Source organism: Halichoerus grypus, chromosome 10, assembly GCF_964656455.1.
Source record: "Halichoerus grypus chromosome 10, mHalGry1.hap1.1, whole genome shotgun sequence".
Lineage (NCBI taxonomy): Eukaryota > Metazoa > Chordata > Mammalia > Carnivora > Phocidae > Halichoerus > Halichoerus grypus.
Genome location: NC_135721.1, coordinates 63881703 through 63899136, shown reverse-complemented (window position 1 = coordinate 63899136; position 17434 = coordinate 63881703). Strand labels below are relative to the sequence as shown.

The window sequence follows — 17434 nt, the reverse complement described above, 5'->3', positions numbered from 1 at the left end:
TGTCTGGAACATAGTAAGTGTTGAATTAATGAATACTATGCTTGGCAGACTTGAACTAAGAAAGATGCTGATATTTACCCTACTATCTTCGATCTACAAATATAAAATATTCTGTAAGAGATGAAAAAATTATTGTATAAAAACTGTAATTTATGGGCAGGGGAGTGTCAGTAACAAAGAACATGAAGGCAAGGGTCTTTTAAGTACCCGCATTGCACTAACTACCAAAGATGGGCACTTCAATTTTAGTCATTATAGTGTTTTAAGCATATAACTGCACTTTTAGAAGTAACTTCATGGAGAGTAGGGAAAACTACCAAGATTTGAATGAAGACAAAAATATAAGTTCAGACATAAAGTGTGAGATCTTGGTTTAAGTGGAAATGGAATCTTTTTGGTGGTTTGTGGTTAGTGGGCTATACTGTCACTTTGTGGAACCACTGGTCTCTAGAATTTAAGAACTAGTTTCATTTTTCTCCCAGTAGTAGTTGGGAGTCCCTTTAAGAAAATAGAAAACTAAAAAAAATTACAATTTTGAAATGCTACCATTAAAGCTTACTCTTTTTTTTTTAAACTAGGCTCCATGCCCAGTGGGGAACCCAATGCAGGGCTTGAACTCACGACCCTGAGATCAAGGGTTGGACACTTAATCTACTGAGCCACCCAGGCGCCCCAAGCTTATGTCTTAAACAGAAGGCAAGTGAGAAAGATTTTTGTCACTATTAAAAATCAAATGTACAAAGCATAGAGTTTATATTTAATGTCATTTTCAATTAATCTTCAGTATTTCAGAAAATGTGCCTACCATACTATTTTACACACTATATATAAAATATACATATTTAAAAAAATATTTCACCAACTAAATTTTTAGTATTTATGAGCTATTTAAGAGTCATGAATATACAAATATTTTGTCAGATTTATAAAAGGATTGCATATTCTTTTTTTTTTTTGTAAACAAAGATGGAAATTTCTTTTAGTCCACATATGACCATACAGATATTTTGAGTACTATATAGTTTGTGCTATTACTTGACATACTTTTCCTAGAGAACCCCTGAGTAGGAAAATGCTTAACCCCAAAGCTTTTTTTTTTTTTTTTTTGTAGTGTTCAATGATTCATTGTTTGCGTGTAACACCCATTGCTCTATTCAATACATGCCCTCTTTAATACCCATCACCAGGCTAACCCATCCCCCCAACCCCCTCCCCTCTAGAACCCTGTTTGTTTCTCAGAGTCCATAGTCTCTCATGGTTCGTCTCCCCCTCTGATTTCCCCCCCTTCATTTTGCCCTTCCTACTATCTTCTTCTTTTTTTTTTTTTTTTTAACGTATAATGTATTATTTGTTTCAGAGGTACAGGTCTGTGATTCAACAGTCTTACACAATTCACGGCGCTCACCGTAGCGCAGACCCTCCCCAATGTCTATCACTCAGCCACCCCATCCCTCCCACCCCCCACCATAGTTTGGCTATTGGGGACATTGCTGCTATAAACATCAGGGTGCACATACCCCTTTGGATCCCTACATTTGTATCTTTGGGGTAAATACCCAGTAGTGAAAATGCTGGGTCATAGGGTAGCTCTATTTTCAACTTTTTGAGGAACCTCCATACTGTTTTCCGGAGTGGCTGCACCAGCTTGCATTCCCACCAACAGTGTAGGAGGGTTCCCCTTTCTCCGCAACCCCGCCAACATCTGTTGTTTCCTGACTTGTTAATTTTAGCCGTTCTGACTGGTGTGAGGTGGTATCTCATTGAGGTGCTGATTTGGATTTCCCTGATGCCAAGCAATGTTGAGCACTTTTTCATGTGTCTGTTGGCCATTTGGATGTCTTCTTTGGAAAAATGTTCATGTCTTCTGCCCATTTCTTGATTGGATCATTTGTTCTTTGGGTGTTGAGTTTGGTAAGTTCTTTATAGATTTTGGATACTAGCCCTTTATCTGATATGTCATTTGCAAATATCTTCTCCCATTCTGTCGGTTGGCTTTTGGTTTTGTTGACTGTTTTGCTGTGCAAAAGCTTTTTATCTTGATGAAGTTCCAATAGTTCATTTTTGTCCTAGCTTCGCTTGCCTTTGGCGATGTTTCTAGGAAGAAGTTGCTGCGGCTGAGGTCGAAGAGGTTGCTGCCTGTGTTCTCCTTTAGGATTTTAATGGACTCCTGTCTCACATTTAGGTCTTTCAACCATTTGGAGTCTATTTTTGTGTGTGATGTAAGGAAATGGTCCAGTTTCATTCTTCTGCATTTGGCTGTCCAATTTTCCCAACACCATTTGTTGAAGAGACTGTCTTTTTTCCATTGGACATTCTTTCCTGCTTTGTCAAAGATTAGTTGACCATAGAGTTGAGGGTCCATTTCTGGGCTCTCTATTCTGTTGCATTGATCTATGTGTCTGTTTATGTGCCAGTACCATACTGTCTTGATGATGACAGCTTTGGAATAGAGCTTGAAGTCTGGAATTGTGATGCCGCCAGCTTTTCTTTTCTTTTTCAACATTCCTCTGGCTATTCAGGGTCTTTTCTGGTTCCATACAAATTTTAGGATTATTTGTTCCATTTCTTTGAAGAAAGTGGATGGTATTTTGATAGGGATTGCATTAAATATGTAGATTGCTCTAGGTAGCATTGACATCTTCACAATATTTGTTCTTCCAATCCATAAGCATGGAATGTTTTTCCATTTCTTTGTGTCTTCCTCAATTTCTTTCATGAGTATTTTATAGTTTTCTCAGTACAGATCCTTTGCCTCTTTGGTTAGATTTATTCCTAGGTACCTTACGGTTTTGGGTGCAGTTGTAAACGGGATCGACTCCTTAATTTCTCTTTCTTCTGTCTTGTTGTTGGTGTATAGGAATGCCACTGATTTCTGTGCATTGATTTTATATCCTGCCACTTGACTGAATTCCTGTATGAGTTCTAGCAGTTTTGGGGTGGAGTCTTTTGAGTTTTCCACGTAAAGTATCATATCATCTGCAAAGAGTGAGGGTTTGACTTCTTTGCCGATTCGCATGCCATTTATTCTTTTTTGTTGTCTGATTGCTGTGGCTAGGACTTCTAGTACTATGTTGAATAGCAGTGGTGATAGTGGACATCCCTGCCATGTTCCTGACCTTAGGGGGAAAGCTCTCAGTTTTTCCCCATTGAGAATGATATTCGCTGTGGGTTTTTAATAGATGGCTTTTATGATATTGAGGTATGTACCCTCTATCCCTATGCTCTGAAGAGTTTTGATCAAGAAAGGATGCTGTACTTTGTCAAAGGCTTTTTCTGCATCTATTGAGAGGATCATATGGTTCTTGTTCTTTCTTTTATTAATGTATTGTATCACATTGAGTGATTTGCGGATGTTGAACCAACCTTGCAGCCCAGGGATAAATCCCACTTGGTCGTGGTGAATAATCCTTTTAATGGACTGTTGGATCCTACTGGCTAGTATTTTGGTGAGAATTTTTGCATCCATGTTCATCAGGGATATTGGTCTGTAATTCTCCTTTTTGATGGGGTCTTTGTCTGGTTTTGGGATCAAGGTAATGGTGGCCTCATAAAACAAGTTTGTAAGTTTTCCCTTCCATTTCTATTTTTTGGAACAATTTCAGAAGAATAGGTATGAATTCTTCTTTAAATGTGTGGTAGAATTCCCCTGGGAAGCCATCTGGCCCTGGGTTCTTGTTTGTTGGGAGATTTTTGGTTACTGCTTCAGTTTCCTTAGTGGTTATAGGTCTGTTCAGGTTTTCTGTTTCTTCTTGGTTCAATGTTGGTAGTTTATACATCTCTAGGAATGCATCCATTTCTTCCAGACTGTCTTATTTGCTGGCATATAGTTGCTCATAATATGTTCTTATAATTGTTTGTATTTTTTTGGTGTTGGTTGTGATCTCTCTTTCATTCATGATTTTATTTATTTGGGTCAAGGCTGGCCAGGGGTTTATCAATCTTATTAATTCTTTCAAAGAACCAGCTCCTGGTTTTGTTGATCTGTTCTACTGTTCTTTGGGTTTCTATTTAATTGGTTTCTGCCCTGATCTTTATTATTTCTCTTCTCCTGCTGGGTTTAGGCTTTATTTGCTGCTCTTTCTCCAGCTCCTTTAGGTGTAGGGTTAGGTTGTGTACTTGAGACCTTTCTTGTTTCTTGAGAAAGGCTTGTATTGCTATATACTTTCCTCTTAGGACTGCCTTTGCTGCATCCTAAAGATTTTGAACAGTTGTGTTTTTATTTTCATTGGTTTCCATGAATTTTTTTAATTCTTCTTTAACTTCTTGGTTGACCCATTCATTCTCTAGTAGGATGCTCTTTAGCCTCCATGTATTTGAGTTCTTTCCAACTTTCCTCTTGTGATTGAGTTCTAGTTTCAAAGCATTGTGGTCTGAAAATAGGCAGGGAATGATCCCAATCTTTTGGTACCGGTTGAAACCTGATTTGTGACCTAGGATGTGATCTATTGTGGAGAATGTTCCATGGGCACTAGAGAAGAATGTGTATTCTGTTGCTTTGGGATGGAATGTTCTGAATATATCTGTGAAGTCCATTTGGTCCAGTGTGTCATTTAAAGTCTTTATTTCCTTGTTGATCTTTTGCTTAGATGATCTGTCCATTTCAGTGAGGGGGGTGTTAAAATCCCCCACTCTTATTATATCGCTGTCAATGTGTTTCTTTGCTTTTGTTATTAATTGGCTTATATAATTGGCTGCTCCCATGTTAGGGGCATAGATATTTACAATTGTTAGATCGTCTTGTTGGATAGACCCTTTAAGTATGATATAGTGTCCTTCCTCATCTCTTATTATAGTCTTTGGCTTAAAATCTAATTTGTCTGATAGAAAGATTGCCACCCCAGCTTTCTTTTGGTGTCCATTAGCATGGTAAATGGTTTTCCACCCCCTCACTTTCAATCTGGGGGTGTCTTTGGGTCTAAAATGAGTCTCTTGCAGACAGCATTATCGATGGGTCTTGTTTTTTAATCCAATCTGATAGCCTGTGTCTTTTGATTGGGGCATTTAGCCCATTTACATTCAGGGTAACTATGGAAAGATATGAATTTAGTGCCATTGTATTGCCTGTAATGTGACTGTTACTGTATATTGTCTGTGTTCCTTTCTGGCCTATGTTACTTTTAGGCTCTCTCTTTGCTTAGAGGACCCCTTTCAATATTTCTTGTAGGACTGGTTTCGTGTTTGCAAATTCCTTTAGTTTTTGTTTGTCCTGGAAGCTTTTTATCTCTCCTTCCTTTTTCAATGACAGCCTAGCTGGATATGGTATTCTTGGCTGCATATTTTTCTCATTTAGTGCTCTGAATATATCAGGCCAGTCCTTTCTGGCCTGCCAGGTCTCTGTGGATAGGTCTGTTGCCAATCTAATGTTTCTACGATTGTAGGTTACAGATCTCTTCTCCCGAGCTGCTTTCAGGATTTTCTCTTTGTCTCTGAGACTCGTAAGTTTTACTATTAGATGTCGGGGTGTTGACCTATTTGTATTGATTTTGAGAGGGGTTCTCTGTGCCTCCTGGATTTTGATGCCTGTTTCCTTCCCCAAATTAGGAAAGTTCTCTGCTATAATTTGCTCCAATATACCTTCTGCCCCTCTTTCTCTTTCTTCTTCTTCTGGGATCCCAATTATTCTAATATTGTTTCGTCTTATGGTATCACTTATCTCTCGAATTCTGCCCTTGTGATCCAGTAGTTGTTTATCTCTCTTTTTCTCAGCTTCTTTATTTTCCATCATTTGGTCTTCTATATCACTAATTTCTCTTCTGCCTCATTTATCGTAGCAGTTAGAGCCTCCATTTTTTATTGCACCTCATTAATAGCATTTTTGATTTTGACTGGTTAGATTTTAGTTTTTATTTCTCCAGAAAGCGTTTCTCTAATATCGTCCACGCTTTTTTCAAGCCTAGTTAGTATCTTTATAATCATCATTCTGAACTCTACTTCTGACATCTTACTAATGTCCATATTGATTAGGTCCCTGGCAGTCGTTACTGCCTCGTTTTTTTTTTTTTTTTTGAGGTGATTTTTTCCGTCTTTTCATTTTGTCCAGAGGAGAATAGATAAATAAGAGAACAAAATGCTAACAGGGTAACAACGACCCCAGAAAAATATGCACTAAACAAATTAGAAAAGACCTGAAATTGGGGGAAAAGAAAGGGAAGGAAAGAAAAAAGAAAAAAAAAGAAAAAGATAAAAAAAAAGAATATGATCAAATATAATCAGGCTGGTGACTAGATCAGTGCCACACACTAGATTTTGGGCGTATTTTGGTCTGTTAGAAGAAACTGCCTCCCAAAATTTTAAAGAAAGAAAAACATATATATACAAAAATAAGGGTTGATATGATGAAGGGATGGAATATGACTGTAAAGATGAAAAGTATAAAAGATTTTATAAAAGGAATTGATAAGAAGTTGGTTGAAAAAAGAAAGAAATTAAAAAAAAAAGGGGAGAGAAAGTGATCAGACAGGAGACTAGCACAAAGCCATACACTAGAGATTTAGGGTATATTTTGGTCTGTTAGAAGAAACTGTATCCCAAAATTTTAAAGAGAGAACAACTTATATATATACCAAAAATAAGGTTAAGTACTATGAAGGGATAGATTATGACTCTAAAAATGAAAAATAAAAAAGATTTTTAAAAAAGGGATTGATAAGATGTTGGTTGAAAAGGGGAAAAAAAATTCAAAAAAAAATTTTTAAAAATTAACTATGAAAGACTAAAGAATCAGGGGGAAAAAGCCATTAATTCTATGAGCTGTATTCCCCTAGCGCTGGCATTCTGCCTTTCTCATTGATCAATAAACTTTGTCTTGGCTGGCTGTTCTTGCTGATCTTCTGGGGGAGGGGCCTATTGCAGTGGTTCTCAGATGTCTTTGCTAGAGGCGGGATTGCACCGCCCTTGCGGGGGGCTGGGCTAAGTAATCTGCTCGGGTTTGCTCTCAGGAGCTTTTGTTCCCTGCAAGGTTTCCCTACAGCTTTGGAGGAGGAGAGTGGAAATGGCGGCCTCCCTATCTCCGCCCTGGAGGAGCTGAGAACTTGGGGCCCCACTCCTCAGTGAGCCCCCAGAGAAAAGCAGTCAATCACTCCCGTCTCCCCGGTCTCCGGCCACACTCTGTGCTTATCTGGCCTGTGACCAGGCGTTTCTGTCTCTGGCACATGACCCCGTTTGCAGTCTCCAAACCCAGCAGATTGCTGCGGTGTGCTTACGCACCACTCCTCCCGGGGGAGGAAGGGGAGTCTCCCTGATCTGCCGCTTGTTGGGTCCCTGCCGGAGGAGAATTGGCCTGACTGTGCTGCAGATCATGGTTTATGGCAACTCCGAGCTGAGAGCCCACTCCTTGGCTCTGTCTTTGCAGCCGGCTTCCCCATTCCGATACCTGGGAGCTCTGCCACCCTCAGGCACCCCCGGTCTTTCTGTGACTCCGAGGGTCCTGAGACCACACTGTCCCAGTGAGGGTTTCACCCCTGGCTTAACCACTGGAGTGTCATCCCTCAGCGGAGCCAACTTCTAAAATTTCCGATTTTGTGCTCCGCTGCTCTATCACTTGCTGGTAGTGGCTGACGGAGGCTCCCTCCCCCTGCTGTCTCTCTTCCCGGATATTGCCTCGGATTCACTTCTCACATCCTACCTTCCAGAAAGTGGTCGCTTTTCTGTTCAGAGAGTTGCTGCTATTTTCTTTGATCTCCTGTTGAGTTCATAGGTGTTCAGAATGGTTTGATCCCTATCTAGCTGAATTTCTGGGACCAGATGAAATTTAGGTCTCCTACTCCTCTGCCATCTTGCTTTTCCTCCAGGATTGCATATTCTAAATTAGGACTTCCATAAGCCATTTACTTTTTTGTGGAATTATGTAATATATTAAATCATTAAAATGAACATCTTATAGCAATTACTAATAACTATGTTAATAGCCTCTATATAGGACTGTTTCAAACATTAACTGAAAACCACGATTTTTCCATCCTTTATACCAAGAACATCCATACATTTGTGACATATACTGAAAAAATGACCTAGCTCTATTTGATGAGTAAATGATTTTTTTGTATTTTCTAAATAAATATATATTCTAAATTTGAAAAATGTACTCCCTCATTTGAATTAGGATCCCATTTATATTTATTCCACTACATTTATGGTTTTATGACCAATTTGAAAGGTGTTGTATCATTAAAAGCAGATCAAATTAGCTCCTTCAACTTATTATATCCGTTAACTGTACTAAAGAAACTAGTTTTGAATATGGCAAGTTCCAGTTTGTGAAACAGATGTAGCCAAATACAGCTCTTGTGCAGAGGTGAGCCATTAGATGACTAAGAGTAAACTGTCATTACTATATACAAAGAAGATAGGTAGGAAGAGATATCCAGTAGCAAATATGATCTATTCTAAGGTTTTAAGCAATTTCAGAATTATAGGAACTAAAGGGCAATCTTTTTAAAGATGTATAAATGGTTTAGTTTTAATAATATTTATTGATTTATAATGTAAATAAGAGAATATAGGTAGCTCTTGAAATAAAAAAATAGACCACATAAAATGTGCATTTTAATACAAATCATTAGAATATATTTATACTATATATAAATCTACACATTAGAAGATACTACTGAAATTTTGCTCTATAGAATATCACTCTAGAATTCTCTTAAAAAAAAAAATCACTGGGTGGAATTATGTGATGACTGTGAAATAGATTCTCCCATTACAATGCTACTTCTGTCATTTAGAGTTTTGACAACAGTTGTAGCTGGAGATTGTAGCACTTTACGAGAAAGCCTCATTCTTCCATCAGCTGGATCACGTCCAAAGTATTTCACCTGTATTAAAGAAGCCAATTTACTTTTATAGTTGTAGTACAGTGATCAACATCCAAATTAGAAGATATTTAAATTTATATGGTGCATAACAAAACAACGATTAATGATTTTACTTTGCTGAAAGCATAGCTTAGTGCTAAGTAGAGGTATGTGGTAATAAATATAATTTGGTTAAATAGCTCTTATAAGAAAAGAGATGGGTATTTAGATGCCCTATTATAATCTTCTGTTAGACTCAACTATGCCTTCTTATTTCATCCTAGGCCAGGTCCCTATACTGGAAGAACAGTGAAAGCCATGGCGTATGATTCTAGACAAGAGCTTTCTGAGCCTAAGGGTACCATAAACTATACAGGATGATGGTTAGGTCATTCACACTATTCCTCAAAGGACTATCACACTGGGGATTATTTGGCTTGACTTTAGACAACACAAGTCTGGGAAATGTGGCAGTTTTTAAGTCCCTTCTGATGTAAAAGCACAACCTTATACAGATACTAGGTCTTAGTTCTTAATCTTCCCTAGAGGCTACTTGAACAATGGGACTACAGATTGGGAATAAACGAGAAGCCTTGGTTACTCAGGTCATGGGTAATAGGTATAGCTGGAACAAAATGTGGTATGGCCAAACCAAACCAAACCACACCACACGAGACTGGCAATGACTTCCTTTATCCACTCATAAAAAACTATAAAAAAGGACAAACAACATGGCTTTCATCAAGCTCAAAAATTTTTAGCTGTAAGCAGTATAGAACCAATTAAAGTCTCAACTCAAATATGACATTCAAGGCCTTTAACAGAGTCACATTTTCAGAGTTCTCCTGTCCTGTCTGCAAATCACTGCATAGCTATTACTGACTTCATATATTTTTAAAAGCTCTGAAGAGGGACTACTGTTCTAATTAAACTGCAAGCTCCCTAAGGGAAAGAATTGCAACTTAAATCCTTAGTCTGTTTAGAAGCAAACAAAATTAAAAAAGCACAGCACATAAATAATACAAATCACAGATGCTGATTTGATTCTTTTAGCTTTTTGAAAAAAAAAATAATTGAGGGGTGCCTGGGTGGCTCAGTCGTTAAGCGTCTGCCTTCGGCTCAGGTCATGATCCCAGGGTCCTGGGATCGAGCCCCACATCGGGCTCTCTGCTCAGCAGAAAGCCTGCTTCTCCCTCTCCCTCTCCCACTCCCCCTGCTTGTGTTCCCTCTCTCATTGTGTCTCTGTCAAATAAATAAAATCTTAAAAAAAAAAAAATAATAATTGAAACTTCGAGTACAGTTTACAACTTTAAGGTTAAAAAGTTGAATACAAGTACCTGAATTTCTTGGCCAACTTCTAATCCGAGGGCGGTGGGATGTTTAATCTGAAAGAGAACATGTTCATCTATTAGTTATTGTGCATAATTTCTTAATATCCATAGTAGTACACATTTTTTAAGTGGAAAGTTTTATTGTTTTTTCTGATTATAAAATCTGTTGATTATAGAGGCTTAAAATAACACGTATTCAAATGAGAGCAAAAATCATCCAAACCTCTCTACTTTTTAGATACCTACTGCTGATACTCTAACAAGTGTCCCTTCAAATGTCTACTTAGTACGTACTGCATTTGTAAAAATGGACCTTATTGAGCTTGTTTTCTAATATGTTGATTTTTCATTCAATAATATGTTGACATCCTTTTATATCAATAAATGAAACAGTACAGTTGAATGTTCAAACTATATAATTTAACTGATCCCCAAAGATGGTCATTTAATTCATTTTAAATTCCAATATTTTTTTTTTAAGATTTTATTTATTGGGGGGGGAGTGAATGTAGGGCACAAAGGGAGAGGGAGAGGGAGAAGCAGACTCACTGTGGTCCACAGAGCCCAATGCAGGGCTCAATCCCAGACCTGAGATCATGACCTTAGCTGAAGGCAGATGCTTAACTGACTGAGCTACCCAGGCGCCCCTTAAATTCCAGTTTTGCAAATGTTAATAATTACTGAATCTAGATGTAAGGTATATGTGGGTTCAGTGTACTATTTTTTTTCAACCTTTCTGTAGGTAACTGCAGTGTTGCAACAATTATGTATTCATTTACTCAAATTATCCTCTCAGAACAAAGTCCTAATGTTCAACTTCTAGGGCCAAAGGTACTCATACACATTTACCATTTTTTCCTTCATATTTTTACTCACATTGGTAATTTTCAACTCTCTGAAAGTTGTAAAATGATAACTTAGTTTTATTTGCATTTAAAAAAATTGCTGTTGGGGTGCCTGGGAGACTCGGTGGGTTAAGCATCTGACTCTTGATTTCAGCTCAGGCCATGATCCCAGGGTCGTGAGATCAAGCCGAGTTGGGCTCTGCTCTCAGCGTTGAGTCTACTGGAGATTCTCTCCCTCTCCCTCTGTTACCCACCCTGCTCGCCCATGCTCTCTGTCTAAAATTAAAAAAAATAATAATAAATAAATCTTTAATTAAAAAAAAAATGCTGTTGATATTGACCTTTCTTACTGATCCATATAAACCCTGTGCATATGAAGCCTCTCTCATATGTTATATACATCTTTTCCCCCTAAGTTGCTACTTGCCTTTCAACTTTATTGTAATTTTGCCATATACTTCTTAAAAATGACGTCAGGGGCACCTGGGTGGCTCAGTCAGCTAAGCATCTGACTCTTGATTTCGGCTCAGTTCATGATCTCAGGGTTGTGAGAGCAAGCCCTGTGTGGGACTCTGCACTCAGCAGGGAAGTCTGTTTGAGATTCTCTCTCTCTCCCTCTGCCCCTCCCCTCACTCATGCAGTTGTGCTCTTTCTCTAAAATAAATAAATCTTTTTGAATAAAAAGAGTAGACATTCTGCTTCATGAAAACCAGCTATTCTAATACAATGTATTGAATCATCTTTGTTTCTTCAGACTGAAAATGCAACTTTTAGTATGTATTATATTCCCATGTATATAACTGGGTGATTTCTGTCTCTATTTTCTGTTGCATATTGTCTAATTCTAGGTCAGTAATACACTGTTTCATTCTCTATAGCTTTATATTTAAATATTTGGTAAACCAAACATTCCTATTATCCTCTGCACCTATAGTTTTCTTGAATAGTTTCATATTTTTAGTTTTATCTTGCTATGCTTGGTTAGCCAAGAAAATTGGGAAGACAGGGCTATAGGTAGGTATTTTTAAAAAGTAACTGTTATATGTTAACTATAGATGTGTTAACTCGAGTGTTTCTATTCCATCATACAAGTACAAACATAAATACCTGTGTTAAACAGTGTACAAAACTTTTGTAAGCAACATTGCTGTCATTTTCAGTTTTCTATATTTAGGCTAGTAGTGGACAAAGTGCACAATCCTCATCAACCCAGGTAATTTCACTATGATGATTTTAAGGCAGTTTTAAAAATAAGTTATTTTTTTTACCTTTCGTTGATCAAGTTGTGTGTTATGAAGTAGTACTGCAGTCATATTTGGATATAGTTTAACCATTACTCCAGTGTCTCTGAAAAGGAAATAAGCCTGATTAAAACAGTATCTGTGTATCTACTGATAATCAAACTGATTATGTATTCATTGGAGAACAAAGTAAACACGCACACAAAATTGTAAAAACGATTATCTAAAAGAGATACTTATTTTTTCAACTGATCATACACCCTGTATTTAAATTTTTTTAAAAAGATTTTATTTATTTGAGAGAGAGTGAGAGAGAGAGCATGAGCAGGGGGAGGGAGAGGGAGAAGCAGACTACCCTGAAGAGCAGGGAGCCCGACTTGGGGCTCGATCCCAGGTCACGACCTGAGCTGAAGGCATGTTCTGAGCCACCCGGGCACCCCTACACCCAGTATTTAAATACTTGTGAATGAAAGGACAGAGAAGAGATAAAGGAAAATTGTGTAGTGACAAGCTTTTAGACTATATATTCTTCTGTATTTCTCTTCATGGTATTTCTCCAAACATTTTGAAATGACATTAAATTTTTATTTTTTAAAAAAAGATTTTTATTAGAGAGAGAGAAAGCGACAGAGATAACGAGAGAGAGCACAAGCGGGGAGTAGAGGGATAGCAACATTAAATATTTTAAAGTAGTGTAGATTAATCATCAGCCTATTAAATAATGATTTAAGGAAGGGGGTTGGATAAAATATTTATTTCATTAAAAAATTTGTCTTTTTTTCACTAGTCTACTAAAATAAGCCATCCCATTTCTTAGTTTTTCACCTGTGATATTAAACAAATTATTCCATTGGCTTTTGTTATTCATTTCAAATAGCTTTGAACACTCAGGCTACATCGATACATATATGTATTTTTTTCCTTAAAAGGGGGATTTTCAAGGGCCCCTGGGTGCCTCAGTCCATTAAGCGTCTGCCTTTGGCTCAGGTCATGATCTCCGGGTCCTGGGATTGAGCTGCACATTGGGCTCCTTGTTTGCAGGGAGCCTGCTTCTCCCTCTCCTCCCCACTTGTGCTTTCTCTTCTACCTCTCTCTCAAATAAATAAATAAAATCTTTAATAAAGGGGGGGGATTTTCTCATCCCCAAAAATCGATCTTTTTAGCTGACAAAAAATGCTTTGAGGTTGAAGCTGACATTTAAAAAAATGTGAGGGCACGTATTGAATGGAGCACTGGGTGTTATACACAAACAATGAATCATGGAACATCAAAAACTAATGATGTAATGTATAGTGATTAACATAACATAATAAAATAAAAAAAATGTGCTCCTTAGGCATTAAGTAGTACTATCTTTAAAACAAACCAACAAGAAACTATCAGAAAAAGAAAGAAAAAGGAAATATTGCTAGGTCTATTTTCGGCCTGTTTTACTGTTTATTGGGAAAATTTAAATGGTGGGAAATTTGGTTCAAGAAAACATTTATTTAGATGAATCTATTAATATAATCACAGAATCATGTTATTGAAAATCAACAAACTGGTATAGAAAATAAATTATACCTGAAAAATAATTAATGATTCTATGGTAGGTAATTGACATAAAATCTAAATACCTTACACTTTCAAAGTACATAATGCAAATGTGAAGTTAACATGTGCTTGTAATATAAATCTTACAAAAAACAGCATGGCATATTAGTTGATATTACCTGATTTCAGTTATTGTGGCGGTATACACTGCTCCAAATTCTAGTTGCTGCTCTTGCTGTAAGTGCAAAATAAGCCATAAGATGAATAAACAGCAACAAAATGTAGAAAAAAGTATTATAAGATCTATACTTACATCATCTTTACAGATTTCAGTAATGAAGTCTCTTGCTTCATGCATAGCACTTGGTGTTGGTGCAAATACAGAAAATGTTTCTTCATCCACCTGACTAACAGTTACTCCTTTTAAAAAGATAATTTAACATATTAAAGTTAACTTGCTCACTCTAGCAGAGTCTAGTTTCAGAAAGTAGATGTGAGAGCAGGGGACTGACCTGTAAGTAGCTGGGCAGGGTTGTGTTATATTTATTCATTGCTTTAGGAATGAAGGGATTCACTCACCAAGAAATACACATTGCACACCTGCTATGTATCTGACATTGTACTAGGCCCTGGGGAAACAACAGTGAGTCACTGTCTCTGTGTTCTTGGAGCTCACAGTTTGGTAGGAGAACGCATATTTAAGTCCTAATTTTGCAGCGTTTGGTTTTGCTCTCTTAATTGTAAGTAGAAACTATACTGGAACCTTTTCCTCACCTTTTTTTCTTTCTTACTCTAGAGTGGTGAACAGATGGATGAGGGACAAAATCATGTCAGTTTCTCAATCTAAAGAGCTGGCTAAGACAACTCTGCTTCTCACCTTCCTTCAATAACCTCAAAGCTGGTAAGTACCAGGTAACTCAAAGATTGCATACTATTTCTACACTCTTTAAATAAAAGAGTCTAAATAAGACTAAGTGAAAAACAGCAGAATAGAAAATGACAGCAAAGTCCTCTAAAGTGAAAAACTAAACATTTTTCTAAATGTTCAATTTTAAAATGTCACAAACCATTTGATGAATTGATGAATTCTAGGTCATCCTAGGTTAAGAATGAATGTTGATTTATTAAGAGGCATACAGAAAACTTACAGTAAAGACATGTCAGTGTTATATTCTTTTCTCTTGTTCTTGCATATCTCAAACATATTTTTTGAACACAATAGAGATGAAATGGCAACTTATGTAGCCTACCATTAAAACCCTCAAACTTGGGGTGCTTGGGTGGCTCAGTTGGTTAAGTGTCTGACTATTGATTTCGGCTCAGGTCATGATCTCAGGGTTGTGAGATCGAGCCCTCGAGTTGGGGTCCATGCTGGACATGGAGGCTGTTTAAGATTCTCTCTCCCCTCTCCGCCTTTCCCCCTCCCTCTCTAAAAAAAATAAAACCCCCAAACTTTATACAACTCTTACCTGTTTCAGCCTGAAGCTTTTTTAAATGATATCCACCCGGTCCAACAAATTTTGCCCGTTTTGATAATGGAACCTGAATAGTTTCTGAAATGCAGTACAGACAAAATTGTAAATAATTCAAATACATATATGAACCTAAAACATATCTTGATCAGTCAAGATTTTTTTTGGCATAGACACATGTAAAAATATTTCATGGGAAATAGAAAAATAGTTACTTGACTGAAGTTTCTGAAAGTACTCATGCCTAAAAATATCTCCCCAAATTTAAAATATTTTAACTATAGAAATATTTAAAATATTTTCGTTTTGTATCGCTTCTCGGCCTTTTGGCTAAGATCAAGTGTAGTAAAATATTTTCGTTTTGTGTATGAAGTTAAAGGAAATTTAAATATAATAATATACTTTCATATATTAATGTTTACCTTATCACAGAATAAATAATAACTTTAGTCCATTACCTACAACAGGTCCATTTTCTTTTCTAGATGCTCGAGGTTTTGAAATGGTTTTGTTCATAATCTGTAGTATCTCCTTCTTTGCCACTATAAGAGATAAAAACATAAAAGTTATAACTACAGTTGACCCTTGAACAACTAGAGATTAGGGATGTCTACCCCTGCATCAAAAATTCGTGTAAAACTTTTGATTCCCCAAAACTTAACTACTAACAGCCTACTTATTGACTGGAAGCCTTACCCATGGAAAAAAACAGTTAAGTAACACATTTTGTTTGTTGTATCTATTATACTCTGTATTCTTACAATAAAGTAAACTAGAGAAAAGAAAATGTTAAGAAAACCATAAGGAACAGAAGATGTATTTACAGTACTGTATGTATATTTATTGAAAAACATTTCTGCATAGGCATGGGATAGGGGCCTGGCCTTGGGATGGCAAAGTTCCATAGCCTGGTGGCTTAGGCTCAGCAGTGGCAACCCCTGGGTGGCCTGCAGGCTGCAACAGTTGCGTGGAGGCATAGTATAGCTGCCTCATCTGCCTGGACATGCACCACTGGCCCATGGCCATACACTGGCACCTGTGGCCGCATGTGAGTATGCTGGTCTCCAGGAGGCCTCGAGGCCAAGGTGCCCTGGTGGGGAGTGAGTCCCCTCCTAATCCCACAGGCACAGAGGACTTAGTGCAGGGACGTCCTATGCAGTGCTGTCCCTGCCCTCTGGGCTTGTTTTTCCACTTCAGCCCAGTCTTCTGCTGGCCAGCCCTGGATGCTCGATGGGACCACCTTCTCAGTACACTGGGCGATCTGCAGCCCTGCCCAGTCATGGCCCCCCCCTCCCAACCCCCAGGGGCTGCTAATTGCCTCAGCAGGCCTCTTAGGATACTCAGTGCAGCGGGCATGACCTCTGTGCCAGCTGCCTTTAGTTGGTCTGGTGGGATGGGCAGTAGTAAATAAATGACTTGCTGTTCTAAATAAATGCTTTTGTTGCCAACTCTTTAATAAAAACAATCTATGTATAAGTGGACCCATGCAGTTTGAACACACATTGTTCAAAGGTCAACTGTATATAAAATAAATGTGATAAGATAGAGCAGTATTCTTAGTTTTTATAGAGTAAAATCCAAATTCTTTAACTTAGTAATCAAAGCTCTTCATATCCTAATTACCTTTACAATTCTACTTATAGTCCCCTTTCTCCATAAATCTTATCTTAGTCACTTAACTTGTAAAAACTGAATTTTCTCTGGTCTCTCATAAAGGTTTTTACATGAAATTTCATTTTCTAAAGCAGTATTTTATAATAAGCCCATTTTTAATATGCCTAATGGGAATTATAGTTGCCATGAACAAATGAACAATGATGGAAAGAGAATCAGGCACACTGGCTTAACTTACCTGAGGCTTGTTGAATGGCCTCCATTACAATTTTTATTGGTATTCCAGGTAATTTAATATCAGCCTAATGTGGAAAAGTCAAAAAATTATATAAATATTGATTCATTATTTAAATATTATAAAAGTGAAACAAAATAGGTTTTAAAATACCTGTAATGCAGTTATTCCCTTATTGGTGCCGGCTATTTTGAAATCCATGTCACCATTGTAATCTTCAATTCCCTGAAGGAATTTAAGAAATGATATAGTTTTTTTTTTTTAAAGATTTTATTTATTTATTTGACAGAAAGAGAGAGATAGCAAGGGCAGGAACACAAGCGGGGGAGTGGGAGAGGGAGAAGCAGGCTTCCCGCCAAGCAGGGAGC

General features: G+C 37.4%; 1 protein-coding gene, 1 long non-coding RNA gene and 1 pseudogene across 6 annotated transcripts in view; 2 read left to right on the top strand and 1 right to left on the bottom strand.

Moving 5' to 3' along the window:
- The window catches only part of LOC118521388 (uncharacterized), a 212601-nt gene that overhangs the window by 9755 nt on the left and 185412 nt on the right, over nucleotides 1-17434 (top strand). For all 4 annotated transcript variants that reach the window (XR_013441817.1, XR_013441818.1, XR_013441819.1 and 1 more), the window contains exon 2: nucleotides 14542-14646. This is a non-coding gene — a long non-coding RNA (uncharacterized LOC118521388). The remainder of the gene's footprint in view (nucleotides 1-14541; nucleotides 14647-17434) is intronic.
- Nucleotides 8532-17434, bottom strand: part of PNPT1 (polyribonucleotide nucleotidyltransferase 1) — a 44310-nt gene continuing 35407 nt past the window's right edge. For both annotated transcript variants that reach the window (XM_036069889.2, XM_036069891.2), the window contains exons 20-28: nucleotides 17220-17291; nucleotides 17070-17133; nucleotides 15676-15759; nucleotides 15215-15298; nucleotides 14059-14165; nucleotides 13925-13980; nucleotides 12240-12318; nucleotides 10133-10180; nucleotides 8532-8816 (exon numbers count right to left, since the gene is read on the bottom strand). In XM_036069889.2, coding sequence (XP_035925782.2) covers nucleotides 8658-8816; nucleotides 10133-10180; nucleotides 12240-12318; nucleotides 13925-13980; nucleotides 14059-14165; nucleotides 15215-15298; nucleotides 15676-15759; nucleotides 17070-17133; nucleotides 17220-17291 — 753 coding nt within the window. In that variant the 3' untranslated portion in view covers nucleotides 8532-8657. The remainder of the gene's footprint in view (nucleotides 8817-10132; nucleotides 10181-12239; nucleotides 12319-13924; nucleotides 13981-14058; nucleotides 14166-15214; nucleotides 15299-15675; nucleotides 15760-17069; nucleotides 17134-17219; nucleotides 17292-17434) is intronic.
- On the top strand, nucleotides 15528-15624 carry LOC118521392 (U2 spliceosomal RNA; annotated as a pseudogene).